This window comes from Myotis lucifugus, unplaced genomic scaffold, assembly GCF_000147115.1.
Source record: "Myotis lucifugus unplaced genomic scaffold, Myoluc2.0 scaffold_83, whole genome shotgun sequence".
NCBI classification, from domain to species: domain Eukaryota; kingdom Metazoa; phylum Chordata; class Mammalia; order Chiroptera; family Vespertilionidae; genus Myotis; species Myotis lucifugus.
The window spans coordinates 1,709,632-1,728,054 of record NW_005871131.1 but is presented as its reverse complement, the minus strand read 5'-3'; the positions used below and the strand labels follow the sequence as shown (position 1 = coordinate 1,728,054).

Sequence of the window (18,423 nt, the reverse complement as noted above, 5' to 3'; positions counted from 1 at the left end):
AGGTTAGATTCAGCCAGTGAGAGGCTCTCCTGGGAGATGGGCAAGAGCTTGAGGAACAGGCAGCAGTGTCTTCCTGGGGGCAGTGAGCCACAAACAGGTACTTGGGCTTCTACTGAGGGCAGCTCTAGGCTTTGCCAGTGGCTTCCAGCAAATTGCCCACCCCAGTGCTGCAGGCAGCTGAAATCATGGTGGAGTGTTAGCCTGGGATCTCTGCACTTCCCAGTTTCCTAAAAACTAAAGTTGATGTTCTCTGATGTTTGTTTCCTCAGTCTTCCCAACTGTTTTGTAAGCCTTAAATTCTCTGTGTTAAAGCTCTTCCTGTCTGAAATACCAGGAGGGATTTCTGTGTCTTTCCTAATACTTTAAAAACTTTAAAATTCTTCAAGAGTGTTTCTGTCTAAGGTAGTACACGTGATAATAGCAAGTCAAGTCAAACACAAGGTTAGAGCCCAGGAAGATGTTGGGTCCTGTCTAATCAGGCTGAATAATTTACTAACACCACTTTGAATTTTGGTATTAAATATATTAGATATATTAAATATGTCTGCCCAACTTCTACAAAACATGTTTCACTTTCAATGACAAATGGATTACTGAAAATAGCATCAACAAGTCTGCAATTTCCTTTAAAATGCACTAAAACAAGTATACTAGTGGGTGAAGAAATTAATGGCTTTCGATGGCCAGATACGTAATAGAGAATGCTTAATGGTAGAAAGTGGGTGATGGGTATATGGATGTTTATGGTAAAACTATTTCAATTTTGCTGCATATTTGAACATTTTCATAATAAAGTGTTGAGAGTGGGGTACACTATCAGCCCAAACTTAAAAAAATAACATTGGTGAGAAATTTTCTAAGTGTTTTTTTTTAATCTATAGGATTAACTTGTTTATAATCTAAGTTTTCTAAAATCATTTATCTCTCAATGTTGTCACTTTTCTCTGTCTTTTATCACCCTCAACAGTGAGATAACCACTGTGACTCATCACCTTTGGAGAAATCTTTCCCTTAAAAATAAATCTACAGTATTATTAAATAAATACATGTAAATTCATAATTAATTTTCAATAAGTATCTACAGGTCATTGCAAATTATACTCTTTAAAGCCATGAGAAAATTAAAGTTAGATGATTAAAGTTCATATCACTTTCCACCCTGCAATTCCCCAGAGCTGGTGGTATCATTCATAGTTTTAATTCTACCCATTAGAGTGCATCTTACAACTCACAAAGAACAGTATTAATGCCTAATACTTTAAAAGGCCATTAATTAATGAGGATTTATTTAAATTGTTTGCGTTTCCAATGTTTTTGTAGGTAAAATATTCTGATCTGATCTGTACATCACAAAAACATGCATTTCTCATTCAATGGATACTTTTTGGGTATCTGTGCTATAGAAGGCTCTGTCCCAGGTGAATGGATCACAGTCCTCCTCCAGGACCTTAAATTCTAGCGGGGGAGGAAATTAAAGCCAGATACATGAAAAGGTAATTTCAGATACTGATGAGTTCCATGAGACAAAGCATACGCAAGGCTATGTGAAAGAAAATGACAGGGCAGTGGGAGGGTGGGCAAGGAGGGAGCAAGGGGTTTGTGTAGGGTGGGAGAGAACCCTCTCTTGGGCAAGGTGGCCAAGAAAGGCTGCCTTAAAAAGAATCTGAGCTGAATCATGAATAACAAGAAGGAAGCAAATTCTGGCAAAGAATATGTCACTCAGAGAGAACACAAGGGCACTGCAGAGAGAACAGGCCTGGCATGTTCCAGGGACAAGTGGGAGGTCCACGTGGGAACTCAGCAGGAGAGGGACTGGGAGAGGCAGGCAGGGTCAAGATCACGCAATGGCCTTGCCAATGGGTGTCCATTTCATTGTAAATGAAGTGAGAAATAATGGGAGGCGATAAGCTCTCTGCAATAACAACATCAACTTCCAGCGTTAACATGGTTGCTTTTCTGTATAAATTCTACCGGCTGCAAAATAATTCTGCGGTGAGAGGTCATCATGAAGCTTTGGGGATGCCAGACTATCTGTGGCGATGCTACCAATTGCTGCTGCCGCCACACAATAATAATGAGCAGGGACTGTGTGACTAGTATCAGGCCGCATTTTATGGGCCCACACCAGTGAGGCAAGTCACTGCTCCCATTTACAGTTGATAATCTTGAGGATCAGAGAGCAATGACCTTCCCCTAAGTCACACAGCTATCAAGAGGTAGAGTCGGGATTTAAACCAGAATTTGGACAGCTCCGAAGCCCATCTTTTCACCACTAAATCAAGTGGCTATGAAATACATAAGGCCTTAAGAGAGCATTCTGGGGAACTTCAGAAAGACTGCATCTGTAAGCTGTTAATAACTGGGGTGGGCATCATTCCCTGGTTAATTTTATCCTAACCCATCCCAGCCCCAGTAGACAGACACACACACACAACCACACACACACACACGAATGTAGAGAGGAGACAGAGAGAGAAGAAAAACATAGCTGGAAGTTGTCTTCCGGTCAAGTTTATCATCTTTTCCTGTGGGAACAGCAACCTGCTTACAACCTGCTTGGTTCGTAAAAGATAAAGAGAGTGCACACCTCGCAGTGAGCTATAGTTCATATTTTCCTTTCTGGCCCACAGTAAACAATTCACTGTGTTTTATTCCTACACACCCATCACCCAAGCCATAGGAGAAAAACATTGTTCCCAAATGTTTTCTTACTGCAGAGCCTTTGTGCATGGGTGATTGCTGTAATTTAACCTTCATAATAAAACAGAATCATCACTGGATGACAATTTATAGCATGGTTTCAGAACTGTTTACTTCTTCCATCGGTGCTCCATTGTGATTGCGATTTACTGGCGTTGTCTGCCCTTGGGGAGCGCCCGCACAGCCCTGCCAACAGCCATCAGGCCAGACAAGTGCTCAATTAAGGCACTCAAAAGCTCTGAATGCAAGAGCTGGACTACATCTTAATGACCAAGACGGACTCCGCGGCTTGATCTACTCCTGTGGACAGTGAAATAAACTATAAAACATTCTGAGTGATTCAGCTGTCCACCGTAGAATCGTGCATCTCCCTGCTAACTCATGTTGGAAATACTCACATGGAAGCCCAGTGTTATATAATTGCCAGCAGGAAGATGCTGTGTGAAATCAAGCCATTTGCCTGCCCGGCTCCGGGCAAGGAGGAAGAGCACTGGGATGATACTGCAATACTCCCTCGGCCTAGGAGATACATCAGCAAAAATATTGCTAAGAGAGATGTCTGTGATTTTACTGCCTATGTTTTCTTCTAGGATTTTATGGTTTTGTGACTTATATTTAAGTCTTTTTATCAATTTTGAGTTTATTCTTATATATGGTGTAAGTCGGTGGTCTAGTTTCAGTTTTTTGCACATACCTGTCCAATTTTCCCAACACCATTTACTGAAGGGACTGTCTTTAGTCCATTGTATGCTCTTGTCTTCTTTGTCAAATATTAACTGAGCATAAAGATGTGGGTTGGTTTATGGGCTTTATTGATCTATATGCCTGTTCTTATGCCAGTATCAGACTGTTTTGATGATAATGGCCTTGTAGTATAGTTTGATATCTGGTATTGTGATACCTCCAACTTTGTTTTTTTTCCTCAAAATTGCTAAGGTTTATCAAGGTCTTTTGGGTTTCCTTAAAAAAATTTTAATATTTGGTCTCGATTTGTGAAATATGCCATTGGTATTTTAATAGAAATTGCATTGAATTTATAGATTGTTTTGGGTGGTATGGACATTTTAATTATGTTAATCTTTCTAATATCTGCTTCCACTTATTACATTTACACAATGGAATACATGCAGCCAAAAAAAGGGGAGGGGGAGCTCTTATCTTTTGGGACAGCATAGATGCACCTGGATATTATTATGCTAAGTGAAATAAGTCAGAGAAAGACAAGTATCACATGATCTCACTGATATGTGCAATCTAATGAACAAAATAAATTGACAAACAAAATAGAACCAGAGGCATGGATACATGAAACAGACTGACAGCTGTCAGAGGGGAGGATGGTGGGGGGCAGGGAGGACTGAAAGAAGGTGAAGAGATCAGCCAAAGAACATATATGCATAGCCCATAGACACAGACAACAGTGTGGTGATGGCCAGAGGGAAGGGGGGCAGGGGCTGTTTGGAGGTGGGAAATGGGGGCATTTCTAATAGTGTCAACCATAAAAGAAAAGTTTAAATAAAAGAGCCCTAGGGAAAAACACATTATGCGGAGTGAAGGAAATCAGTCACAAAAGACCATACATACACTGCTTGACTCCATTTACATGAGATGTCCAGAATAGGTAAATCTTTGGCAACACAAAGTGGAATAGGGTTTGCCTAATCTTGTAGGAAGGAAATTTTGGAGGGAATGTGAAGTGGCTGCTAATGAGTCCCGGGTTTTCTCCTTGGGTCGGTGAAAATCTTCTACAGTTGGCTGGGGGTGATGGTTGTACAATTCTGTGGATGTACTAAAAAACACTTAATTGTACACTTGAAATGAGTGAATTGTATTATACGTGAATTATAACTCATTAAAACTGTTAAATAATTGTAAAGGTAACTGGGTTAGGCTGTTGATTAGATAACTATTTTTTAAATGCGAACAACTCAGTTATTAAGACAAGTTATACACATGACAAACATCAGAGAGGAGATGTGAGAATCTAATTTAAAATCATCGACTATGCAAATGTGAAATTTCAGAATATGTAAATGCACCACACTGTGATAAAAAGGAAGGATATACGAGGCTAATTTCTTCCTGTTAATTCTGCTAAAATAACTCCTTTATTGTCCTGTTCCTGCCATGGTGAGTGTTTGATGTTGTTGTTGATGAAAGCTCTTTTTTCTTGAGCAAAGTTTGATGAATTATTTTTTCTGTAAGGGGCCTGCACAGAGAGATAAGTGCCACATATTCAAATGTAACCACTTTGAGCATTTTTCATCCCCTTCTCCTGGTGAGAGATATTGTCTCAGTCATCATTCTAGCAGGAAAGTGTGTTCTGGGGGAGGGGGTTGTGAGCGAGGGTACCACTGTGATTTTTGCTTCCTGATTCTGTGAATGAGACCAGATTGGTAATTATTTACACAGATCAGGTCTTCTCAGAAATTCGGGGGGGAGGAATACAACAAAACAAATAGGACTTCTTATTGGTAAGAGCCTAAAACAAGGGCTACAATGCTAAAATGTTAAAGGAGAAAAAAATCTCAGACACAACCTCATGTGGTGGTTCTCAAAATGAGAGAGAGAGAGAGAGAGAGAGAGAGAGAGAGATGCTGCCCTATCCTTTCTTATCCTGTGTCCTGTGAATGACCTTTCTTCTCCTCCTTCCCCCAGCCAAGAACTTCACAAGGTTGTAACACTTAAAGGAGATAATATATGTAATGCACCGCATACATATGAGAAGCACTGGCTAATGTGCCAAGGATGACAACAATGACAAAGACTCCAGCTTACTGTCCTAGTGAACTGCGAAAGCTCTGAGGATCCCCCCTATGAGCTTTCAAACTTCAAACACTCAGACCCTCTCTCTGTCCCTGAAGAGGCTCTGGCCCTGGTCTGACTAATCCAGGGGTTGTAAACTCAGTGCTTTTTGGGGTAAAATAAATGACTGGGGAACAGCATGGAAATCAGCAAACTGGGCAGTTCATGCTGATAACTGTCCTGTGGGAATGGGGACCCAGGATGGCTACCCCTCTCAATTTTTCAAGCTTTAAATCTGGGTATTTTTATAGGTGATTTCATTTTTGTCAAACCCACGTGGGTCCAGTGAAGCCTTTCTGTGGCCAGGACTGGCCTGGGGTCATGGGCTTCTAGCTGTGACACAGATGCTTGCTTCTGACTCCCCATCGCCCCTGAAACAAGCCCTGCCAGTGTGAACGGCCACAGCCTCAGAGGCCACCTGATTTCCTGCTGAGAACCACACTGTTCCCAGACCTTGGCCGTGGAGAATGCAACAGCAGGCTCCCAGCACAGCCAGGGAGGGGTGCACCGAGCAGGTGGGGGGAGTCCTCATGGAGATAGCCTGCACGACTCAACAAACCCCCAACAGGGCCACTGCATAGCTGGCCCAAGAGCTGCAAGCTTGGCTGTGTGGGGGCTGCGTCTATGCCCTTTGCTGCTGGCACTGTCTGCTCACCTCTCGGTGAAAGTGCCCAGACCAGTACCTCTGCCCAACCTGAGGTTCTTCCAGAGTCCCCTGCTTGAGAAAAGGAGACTCCCCCTTGCCACAGGGGTTGGGTATTTATAAGCAACTCCCCATCATGACCGAGATAAGGCTCTGCTGTCTGATGGTCACCACAGGCTCCTTGGGCCCCTGGACAAGGTCCTCTCTGCAAAGCCCACCCGACAGTGATGGGCAGCTCGGGGATCACGGCTGCACAGTGAGGCAGGCTTTCTAAGTCTCTTCCCGATGGCTTTCCTCCCCAGCTCACATGCAAAAATTCAATTAAAAATCACACAAGAAACAAAAAGTCCACCTTTGCCCCGATGGTACAAAGCCTTGTGTGGTGTCTGCTCAAGCAGCCGGCACAGCCTGGGATGTGCAATCAACAATATCCCGGCTGATTGTTAACAAAGACTCTGATTACTGAAAGGGCCGCCATCCCTCCCCTGAATGCACTGCAAACGAAATGCCAATGAATCCCTGGCTACCTTCTCCTCTTCCCCTCATGGCCTAATTGAGAAAACGTAAATAACCTCCCTGCCTGCGCAGGGCCAGCTGTTCCTAATCTCCACATAGAAAACTGAGCAAAGACCAAAAAGAGACGACTCACACCACCAACACATCCTTGGTTAAACATACTAACTATGCATTCAAAATATTCCTGAAAACCTTTCGTTTGTTGCCAGTAATTTGGCCTATTATTATTGTTATTATTATTATTATTATTATTATTATTATGGCTTCATTCTGTCATTTGGACCTATGGAGGGTGACACTTCGGTGACACACCATAATTTCCTCCCACTCATAAACCTTGTAAGATTTCCTTTACCTTGCCGAGTATAACTCCTGTGGCATTGTTTTCTACCCGGCCTGGGGGTCTGAAACGACCATGCGATACTCCGAAAAGCCAGCACCTTGTTGCAATATAGCTGCTGAGCTTCCCCATCCCCACCCCCATCCCTTACGCATCCACTCTGATTCAGACAGTGCCTCGTATCTTCCGCCTGCAGAAGACACCTTGGTCTTCCAGTCCCAGCAGGTGAGGCCGCACCTCCCCATGGGCTCCCTGATGGGGCGTCGTTGTTACTTGGGCCAAAGGCAGGGACCTGCACTATAATTTCATACATGGTCTTGTGGCCACACGCCTCTCTTCTCCAGGCTGCTTGGTCCACGCAGTCTTAACCGAAGTGACAGGAAATCTTTCAAAATGGATTTTTTAAATGGAAAGGAAAAAGAGGCAATGAAAATGGGAAATATGATTTTAAATGACATTTTACTCTGGATGCAAAAGTAATTCTTTCATTTTCTTTATCATGGTGCAGCATAAACCAAATCCAAATTCTATGTGTGAGGCGGAGGACAAATGGATGGTTTCATGGGGAACAGTGGGCAGGGCAGGCACAGACACATGGGAAGTGCTTGGGACCTTACCCGGCCCTGTGTCCTGGTGACCAGGTGGTCGTCCCAAGCATGGGACGCTCATCCTCTGACATCACCATTACCAGTGCGACAGGTTCATTCATGGACACTCACCGAGCATACTCCCTGACATGAGGGGAAACATGACCATCATGCTCCCTGCCCTCATGACACTGGGGTTCTAGGCAGAGCCTGGAAAGCTGCCAGTCAGCACTGAGATAAATAGAGGAAGCATAACGTCTAAGACGTGCATACAGGGAGTCTGCAGGATGCTGTGATGGACAATCTGGTGGGGTGGGGCGGCTCTAGGTGAGTGTCCCGGCCCAGCCACGCCCCAGCTGGGACAGCGCCACACCAGCAGCGTCTACTACTCTCAGCATCGCTCCGAAACTCTCCTGCGTGACATCACTCTCAGATTTACGGCAAGCCTCTCGAACCTGCTCATAGCATCGGTTTGTGCCATCTCTTGGGGGTAGTAGGCTGCCTGTTTACCACCTGCCACATGAGGAGAAACATCTGCCCAGCCCAGAGGCACACACCCTAGTTCTAGAGTCCAGCTGTGCATTGTGACCAAAAGCTCACTCAGTCAGGCACAGAGAACACCAGGGAGCTCGAGGCTACTTTGCTAAGTCATGACCTCACAGCACTGACTTCTTCTCCCTCACCTGCCCAGGAATCAAGTCTTCCTTTATCAGTTCCAAACAAATAGGAAGAAAGGAGGGAAGGGAAGGGAAGGGAAGGGGTGGGAGGAAGGGAGAAGGATTGATTTCAATCTATGGAAATCATTAACCTTTTATTTCCACTCTGAGCAGCTGGCTGGCGTCTGCCCTTTTCAGCTCCTCCATTCACCCAGTTCCAGGAGCAGGCCCACGTGGGGAGGACTGAGCTGAAGCCCACAGCCAGAGTCCAAGCAGGCGGCAGCACACAGAAGCCTCATTTAAATGGACAGACAGTGAGGGGTCTAGAAAGCCCAGCCCCACTACAATGAAACTTGAATCCTTTTCTCTCCCCTTCATCGTTCGGGAGTTCTCTGTCATCTGTGATCACTCTGACATCCAGGTACCCTGACTCCAAGATGAAGGTCTGTGAGTCAGTCAACAAATGTTTCATGAGCATTTCACTGGAGGTTCAGACCCTGTGATAGGTACTGGGGCTAGAGTGGGGACAAGCTGGGACAAGGAAGAGAAAGAGTGCAGTGTAAATGGTGGGGAAGGGTATTAACAGGCAGTTTATTTAAAGAAGGAGGAGGAGGACAGCGGGGTAGGGGTTGGGAGGTGGCGGAGGGGAGGAGAGGAAGAAGACATGATCCATGAACCTATACAAAATGGTCAATCCTCCTACATGGTCCCATAGGAGAAGTGAACCACAGTGACTCAGGCCCTCAGTCTGATGTCCCGACAATGAGCCACCATTCCAGTGAGAGGGGCTGCACCAGCTCATGTTTTCTTGGGACTGGTGACTTTCTCCAATGGTGGGGGGTCTAAGACACCCGAGTACCACAATCCTCAGGTACTGAGCCACTGACAACTCCAGCTTGGTGCTGGTCAGTGTGTCCACAGCCCCTCACACACCCACCAGGCTGTGCTATGACACGCTCCAGGAAGGGAGAGGGTAGGGTGTCCAAGTGTGTCTGAGCTCATGCCAGGCTCACTCACCTCTCTGAGGAATGGCAGGCGGCCAGCACCAGGCCTTCTCTATGCCAGCACCAGGCCTTCTCTGTGACACTGTGTGGTCTACTTCAAACCCTGGTGCAGGGCCAGAGAGCCATCGTGCAGGGCCGGAGAGCCATCGTGCCACACAGTGAGTAATTACAGAAACAACGTAAAGTGAGTTGCTACTTTTTTGCCTAATGATAGTCAGATGCTAGAGCAGAAAGTGGAGAAATGGTAGCTTTGCAACCACACAGGTGGGAGCATGAGTGAGCGGATGCTGCCTGGGGGACAAGCCGGCAAGGTACCAAAAGCCTTGATCTTACTCCTAGAAACACATCGCAGTGAATGCATCAAAGAAATGGACAGAAGTTTCTCTGCAGGAGAGTCTATCATATGATTGCTTATAATGGTGAAACACTGTCCATGACATCAATGCTCACCAAGAGACAACTGATGATTGGGACACCCCGAGAGAAGACGGTTATGCGGTGACGCAAAAGAATAGAAATATGTCTTCATTAGCATGGATGGATGTCCACAACATGTACAATTTCAAAAGAAAAGAAAAGCTGGTTACAAGAAACTATAATCCAATGTTTTACAAGTTTATATAAACACCACATATGTATGCATATACACATGCCCAAATAGAAAACCATCTGGAAGAATAGAAATTAAGATGGCTAAAAGCAAAAGGTACTGAAAGATGTTGTGCTGTTATCTCTACTTTCTCCTTTATCATTTTTTCACATTTCTTTTCTTTTATAATAACCATGTATTGTATAACCAGTTAAAACAAAACATAGAACTTAAGAAGAAAGAAAAAAAACATGGTTGAGGTGAGTTACATAGAAAACCCCAAACTAAGTCTTGGGGTTTTGGCTCTGAACATGGAAAACTTAGAGTCAAATATTTGGGAATGAGACAAAAAAATCCATGAATTTGGGGCAGGTTTGGCACAGTGGTACTACCCCAAAGAAGAACTCTTTCTAGGGGTCAGCATCCCAGAACTGCAAGACCACTCCATACTGTTCACCAAGCCAGCCAACTTCCAGCACTCGAGGTGGTGGGAGAGGGGGGTCTCGAGGAGCTAGGAGACAAATGGCACAGACAGACCAGCCGTCCTCCCTGCCTCCCTTGGCAGAAGTTCGTGCCCCTCCAGAGGCAGGGAGCTGCTCACTGTTAGTGTGGGTGGGACAGCAGCCTCCCGGCCTCCCTGTGAGGCTCCGGAGTACGTCAGCGGAAACCCTAGCCCCATCCATTTGGGGCGAACTCCAGGAAGACCATGCGGTTCCATGTGGTCTTACCCTCAACCATTAACCAAGAATGGCTCGCTGACCTCATTAGAACTGGTGTGGCCAGACCGCTGCTATTTTCTGTGTCTTCTGGTTTGAGGTTTCTGCTCTAAATTCTCTTACATATATGTATGGAATTTTGCAATCCAGTTTGCACAGAGAGAGGGAGAGAAGGAGACGGGGAGGGAGAAAGAAAAGCAAATAGGCCGCAACATAAAAAAGAAGAGTCTTTTCCTTCTTCACTTGTGACTTAAAACATTTGGTTTTCTCAGAAACAAATTTACTCCTCTTTCAAGGAGCAAGTTTTGAAAATCCGAGATGAGATGACACATGAACACAAGGCAGGAAATGTTCTTATGTATGTACAGCACCTCCACTGAGGCCACCCTACTAATGCTTGATAGATTCAACTCTTAAGACCTCTGCAGCTCATTTCGGACTTAATATCCAAAGAGTCCTCACAATCTAAGAGTTCTTTTATACAGGGAGGATCAGTTCTGTCTTAAGAACCTTTACTTAATGTATAAATTTATAAACAAAAGGGTTGATTTCATTTCCAACTTAATGGGGGTCCTTTTGAAAGTGTCTGCACCAACAATTTCACCTTGCCTGCAGAGACAGATGGTTTTTGTTTTGTTCTGTTGTTATTAATCCTCACCCGAGGATATTTTTCCATTGATTTTTAGAGAGATTGGAAGGAAGGGGGAGAGATAGAGAGAGAAAAACATCGATGTGAGAGAGACACATTGATTGGTTGCCTCCTACACACAGCCTAACGTGGGCCAGGAGTAGAGTCTGCAACCCAGGTACGTGCCCTTGACAGTAATCAACCTGGGAAGTTTCTGTCCGCAGACTGGCACTCTAACCACTGAGCCAAATTGGCTAGGGCGATATAGATGGTTTTTAAACCAGAAGTGTTCATATGGCCCTGTAGATATTAATCCCTTCCATAGCATATATTTTTGGTACAGAGCATGCTTTCCCTGGGCACACCCTGCTTGTCATGCCTCTGTGTATATATACATTTACATAAAAACAAAGATGTGTTTTATAGTCATACATATGTAGACACACACTCATCAAAAAACATCTAGAGGAAGTCGCCTTAATAGTACCCTCTAGCTTACTGGAAGACTGGTGTAAATCTCTTCTGCAGGGGGAAAAATATCCATCTTTTGGGGAAGGTAAATGTTTATTAAATGCAAATGCTGGTATTCGCTACCCAGGAAAAACGTTGTGCTGCATGTGGCATTTCTCGATAAAAAGCCTTCAAGTCCCAGGTCCCTTCAGATAAACCCCTATCGGTGAAGCGATGCGTGAATGCCCTGAAATTGAATTACTGTACAACAGCAATTACTTTCCACAGTACAGCTGTAATGGGAAACAGCTCTGCAGTGCACAGCAGGCGGCTACAGGAAGGGGGACTTCACATGCAATCTAGTCTCTCCAGCCTTTCCCCAGGAGCAAGCGCGTTTATTTTTAAGCAAAACAGTCTTTTTTTGAGAGCTGGATGTATCGCTGTATCGATATAATTAAAAAAATAAGTGAAACAGGATGAAGTTTATGTCCAGGTATGAGCTTCTGAGTGCCTCCAAAATTTACTCAATAGCTTATCCAAGGTTTGAAAACAACAGACTCCTCCTCACTTTGTGAGTTTAGCTACAACCTGTTTTTATGTCTCCTCACTGTCCCCATTGCATTTGAACAACAAATAAAGTACTTAATGTTTTGGCTGTTGTGTGGCAGGAATAGATACCATCCTATAATCCCCTCTCTCTGGACTCTGCCCTGCCCGTTTGTGAAAGCCACGTGGGTCAGTGCCTTCCAGGGAAACCAGGAACTCCTGAGAGACCAAGACCAAAGGAAGTTACAAGTCTGACCCAAATCAGTGTGACGAAGGGAGTGGCTCTGGGGTGGCTCCAACAATCAAAGGCAACAACAGCTCTGGAGAACCCACCCTTTGAACACCATTCTGGAGAACCCTAGTACACATTCATATATTCTCCAAAGTCCTTCTTGTTGTCACTTCCTGGCTCACTCTTGCAGGCTGTGCTGCTCATCTTGAGCCTGTGGGCCATTTTGAAACCACAAGACCATCACCTCCCCTGGCAGTGCTGGAATCTGTCCCCAAAGTGGGTCCCTGTAATCAGAGATGCCTGCAGTGGCCTGGTCACTTCCTACAGTCTCCTCCAGCTACACACTTCACTGTGCCCACCCTGGGGTCCCTGGGGCTCAGATGGCCCTTCCAGTGGGGTGATGGTTTGTGCTCCTCCTAGTGGAGGCTGGGATATCAAAGACAAAGGAAAGGCTGGGCAGCCTGCCCACACAGCCAAGGCCATGGGATGCACATCCTTGGCCTTCTCCCTCTTCTCAACTCAGGGAGAGGAACTGGTCACCATCAGCAAGACAGAAGAACGGGGAGCTGTGTCAATTGTGCCTCTGTCAGTATTTCACGGGAGCTCTGACCTGTGACAAGCCGAGCATTTCCAGGTGTCACGTGGGAAGGCCCACGGGAGTCGTCAGGCGGCAGAGGACCGCCGACCACCACTTCCTCCCGTCCAGCATGTGAAATATCTCCTTGAAATGTTAATGAACTGGAAGCAAATTGATTCCATTCCTTGTCCATTTATAGGACTTAAAACTTGATAAACCGCTCAGCAGCATTAAATGAGGACTTGGTTGCATGAACACGCCTGGACAAAGAAGTTGGGAGATAAGGCTTAAGGCACAAGTGTTATCCGCGAGAGCAAAGAGCAGCGTGGCTGCATCAAACTCGATTTGGCTCTAAGTCAAAACAACCCACTGCCAGCCTCCAAGTGGACTTGGAAAAATGATTTAAACCGCCGATGGCATTAAAACGTGCTAGAAAATATTAGTTAAGAAGTGATGCCATCATGATGCCGCCATTATATTAATGGCAATTATTAAAGCTAAGGTTATTTGTAATGTGCTGGCCTGGAGAAAAAAAAAAGTTACATATAGTCCATTACCAACCAGATGACAGAGGTTATGTAATGGGCAGGCCACTTTAGGTTTCCCATTTGCTTCAGACATCTGACAGGGAGAAAATGGGACTTCTGTGATAGGATAATTGCATAGTGGAGAGTAATTCAAATAGGGGACGAGTATGATAAAATCACTCTGATTCAACTAATCACTGGGGAAAGCGATGGGGTAAAATGATGAAATCAAGCCAGAAGCGACAGAAAGGATCAACACTGCTTAACAGCCAAGAGACGGCAGGCCTGCGGAGGACGGGGTCTCCTTTTTTCCCAGCACTAACTTAACTGCCTGCGCAGACTAAAGGTGTGAGTGCAGTTTTCTAAATTGCTATTTCCAGTCTCATAAATATTTTATGTACATCCATGGAAATGCTAATAACCAGTGCTGTTGGTGAGCCAGTTTTCTCACTTAGGTCCCTGCGTCCTCCCAGCCGCCCACCATTGATAAGCACTTGGCGCTGCATCAGTTATTGGCAGGAAGACACTCGGGAGGCGCTAGAACCTCCGACCCTGCTCAGGTTGCTGAGGGTGCGGATGGGCGCTTGGAAATGGGAGACCGTGAGGCGTGGGGCATCGCAGTGATCGAGTGAATTCTAACATGTTTTTTCTCCTGGGCTATTTGAGAAGAAGGCTGCGGCTCGGTGGGTGGCATGGGGAAGGAAGGACCCCGGGGCACCGAGGTGTCTTCTAAGGCAACGCTGCAGATAATGCTCCACTGCAAACCACAGGCACATCGGGACTGGAGGTGTCTGCCCTCCAGATGTTCACAAGTCCCAAAGGCAAATATCAACCGTTCCTATTCAAGAAGTGGGGTGTCATTATAGTATGTAAAAGTCACACCCTCTGCTCCCCTGGCCTCAACATGAACCCACATCCAGGAGCTCTCTCAGTGGCCACCTCATCTCACTCCAAATGCCACGTGGTTCATGACTGTGGCCAAGAGAGCCACACAGCTGACAATGAGACCAGGTCAATCTCAGCGACGAAACCGTCTCCAAACCAAACTCCAACCGGACACACAAGCCCTCTCTCCTGTTAAGACTGGGAGGAGGAGCCACTCTCACTGGACCAGTCAGCCTAGACTTTGTGGCATCAAGTGTGCTCGCAAAAGGCCCTGCACATCTATTTTGAAATACATGACATACACATTTCAGAGCACTGGGTATATGTCTGGGTCTGTGCTAAGTGGCTCTAAAGTATAACTTATGATTAAACTTCATACCTCTTGTTGTTTCCCCATTTACAGATGAGTAAAGCTGTTTCTCCAAAGGCCGAAGCTTAGGAGGTGACAAAGACAGGCACTGAACCCAGGTCAGACTCATGCTCTTAGCTACTAATCTACAATCCCTCCTACCCTGAATCAAAATAGTACAGAAATGCCTAGATGGAGTGGCTCAGCAGTTGAGCATTGCCCTGTGAACCAGGAGGTCACAAGGTTCGATTCCTGCTCAGGGCACATGCCCAGGTTGTGGGCTTGATCCCCAGTGGGGGATGTGGAGGAGGCAGCTGATCAATGATTCTCTCTCATCACTGATGTTTATATCTCTCTCTCCCTCTCCCCTCTTCTCTTAAATCAATTTTAAAAATAGTACAGAAAAGTTTCAGGGTTAAGCGAATGTGTGGGGTCATCAGGTTTAAAGCAGAAATAACTAGTGGAAATTTCTGTGGCCAATTAAGTGTGAGAAAAGCTAAAGTCAAAAGTGTTCCTTTATAACAAAGTGATTCTGGAGATGACTATTAAAACTGGAAGGTAAGCAAACTATACATGATTAGAAATAAAGAAGTCTGCATATTGCAATTCTTTCCCATAATCCTGTGCCAATATGGCAATATAGGATACTGCAACATTCCCATGTCCTAAAGCAAGGAGGATGGCCTGTTTAGCTGACTACGAGGAATAAAGTCAGAAACCACCTTGGAAATCCAAAATAATATATCTGTGCACTGTAGTTCCATTCGTCCTGCTGATAATATGAAAGTTCAGGGAGCTCCTACCAGTCAGGACAAGCTTTATATTTATAGTAATAGTCCACTAGTGACAAAGGAACTTCTGACTTCATCTAGATTCATTCACTTCATTGAGATTTCCAGTTCCATATTTTGGCAAGCATTGCTTAAATTTTTTATAGCTGCTTAGTTGAACCCAGGGACCTTTGAGTGATATTTGGGAATTAGGAAATGCATCACACAGTCATAAGCCACCCTCTCTGGCTATACAATTAATTTTGCCTCTGATGAAAGCATCCTATATAATAAAAGGCTAATATGCAAGTCAACCGAACAGCAGAACCACAGGTCGCTATGCTATGCACTGACCACCAGGGGGCACACGCTCAATGCAGGAGCTGCCCCCTGGTGGTCAGCACACTCCCATAGGGGGTGTGCTGCTCAGCCAGAAGCCCTGAGCTGGGTTCATGGCTGGTGAGTGCAGCGGCGGTGGCAATGCTAAGGATGTTCTACTGCTGAGGGCTCCCGGACTGCGCAGGCCAGCTAAGGGACCCCCCGAGTGCACGAATTCCGTGCACCAGGCCTCTAGTAAAATTATAAAATGAAATATAGGACCTGAACCATATATGGAGAGGGCAATCCTGCCCCTAGTAACGCCTCTTCCTGGTTCACTAGACTTATGAAAAGGAAGAGTTCACATGATAGCTGAGTCAACTTTGGTCTCTGAGAGTTGGGTTCACCAGAGCCAGTTCCCTGCAGCTGCCTTGTGTCTACAAACCAAACAGAGCTGAAGCCGAGGCACTTACCCGCACTGCTTCAGATTTCTTGTGAAACATCTCTTCCATGTTCTTTGCCAGCTTTTTCACCAGCTGGAGGCCATCGATTTCTTCTATGGCAACATCTTTCTCATACTCTTTGTATTTCTGTAAGAAGGGGGGGAAACAATGAAGGCTCAAGATACTGCAAAACACCTCGCCCGTGCCGTCCCAGCATCTCTATCCACAAGGAGTCAGTAAAAGTAAAGTTACAATATGACTGTCTCTGTTGGATTTGGGGAGATGGGACTGTATTTCATAATTATTGAACCAATAGGGAGAAATGTAAAAATTGGTTCTGACTCTCTGGAAGCTTAACTAGCACCCAGGAAAAGAATAAACCGTGAAGCAAGTAAACTCTATCATCCATCCTCTTCAGTTCCTGGAATCAACACTCTATTTCCAATCTGCCCACAGTCAGCGGTTCCTCAGGAGGACTGCCTGCAGCCAACACCACTGGAAGCTGACTATTCCAGATGTGTCATCAAGTAAAAAAAAAAAGAAATTCAACTTTTTTGGTTTTATTTTTCCTTGAATATCACTAAATTTTTCATGGCTGAAGACTGAGGACTTAGGGCAAAATAGTCTCAAGGCTAGGACTCTAATGTGTAATTATAGCAGGAGCCAGCAAACTAGAACCCTTGGGCCAAATCCAGGCCACCACCTGTTTTTATAAATAAAGTTTTGTTGGGACAAAACAATGCCCATTTGTTTACATATTCTATCAAGGTAAGTAAGTAGTCACACAGAGACCAGAGGACTCACAAAATCTAAAATAGTTACTCTGATCCTTTATAGAGAAAGCATGTCATCTCCTGAACTGGAGTAGAAGTTAAAGAACGGCAGAGCATCTTAAAAACACTTTATAACAATGGAGCCCTTGCTATGGATTTCAGCAATTCAAGTCAATTACTGGGGACGTCAAATGTACCCTCCCCGATCTCACGGAAGGAGCATGTGCAATCAAGTAGAAGACCATAAGAACAACGCTTTATATAAGATTTCTTAATCTGTTCCTCTGTTCCATAAGAGACTGATTTGACCTACAGTTCACCCAAATTCTCACAAACAATGTTTCGTTTAAAACCCATCACATGCCCTGGTAACTGGTCTGCTTAAGCCATTCTCAGAGTGGTCCAAGCACCCCTGTGGGGTCTCTGAGACCCTTTCAGGGACCCAGGCAGTGCCCCCTTTTTCCAAGTGTGAAGCCAGATTTTCTTCATAGATTTCAACAAATCACCACAGACTGAAACCAGAAGCAGAGGAAAATCACCCCTCCTCTTACACCAAGCATGAGAGACATTTGCAAAAATGAAAAGAAAGGGCTAATCCTCTAACTAAATTTTCTGTTTTAGAAAATACATTTGTTTTTCATAAAATATGTTATTTAAGTTAACATGTAAGAAGTTTTTACATTTTGAATTAATAATTTTTAAATTTCTTAGTTTTAATTTCTAATTTGGCAAATATCAATAAACATAATCCATATAAGAAAAAGGTCTTAGTGATCTCTTCAATATTTTGTAAATGGAGTTCCAAATACTTTTAGTGTGAACAGGAATCACTTCCATTTATGCAGCTATAAAGGGCTGGGAACTGAAAATACTGGGGGCTTTACAATGACTCTTATTTGTGGGGAGAACTAAATCAGTTAATAACCTCTCACCCCAAGATCCTAAGGGCTCCGTATCTTACCTTGACTCTAGTAACCTTGACAGTCATTTTTGAAGTGAACAATATAATGACTTTTTAAAAATAAGATCATTTTAAGATATAAATTTATAAATAGAGATAAAATGTAAATTCATCTTAAAAAATGTAAACTAGACGGAGGTTCAGTTTTTCCTCACCCCAAGGAAGGGGGAGTGTGTGTGTGTGTGTGTGTATGCACGCACTCACATGCGGGTGAGAAAACACTTCCCTTCCTAGAGCACATTCCCAAGTCCTTTGAGGCAAGAATACTTGTGTCTTTAAAAATAAAAGATTAGAGTTTAAAAACAGAGGGAGTGACTCTAAGGAAATGAATGTAGAGAGAATTCCTCTGATCCTTAACACTAAAATGAAATTCCTAGAGTCTGGGGGCTTCTGGCCACACAGAGGGCC

The 18,423-nt window shown here is 44.6% G+C and overlaps 1 protein-coding gene across 1 annotated transcript in view; it reads right to left on the bottom strand.

Moving 5' to 3' along the window:
* The window catches only part of CACNA2D3 (calcium voltage-gated channel auxiliary subunit alpha2delta 3), an 807,563-nt gene that overhangs the window by 623,155 nt on the left and 165,985 nt on the right, over positions 1–18,423 (bottom strand). The window contains exon 3 of the mRNA XM_023755701.1: positions 16,312–16,428. Within this exon, the coding sequence (XP_023611469.1) occupies positions 16,312–16,428 (117 nt within the window). The remainder of the gene's footprint in view (positions 1–16,311; positions 16,429–18,423) is intronic.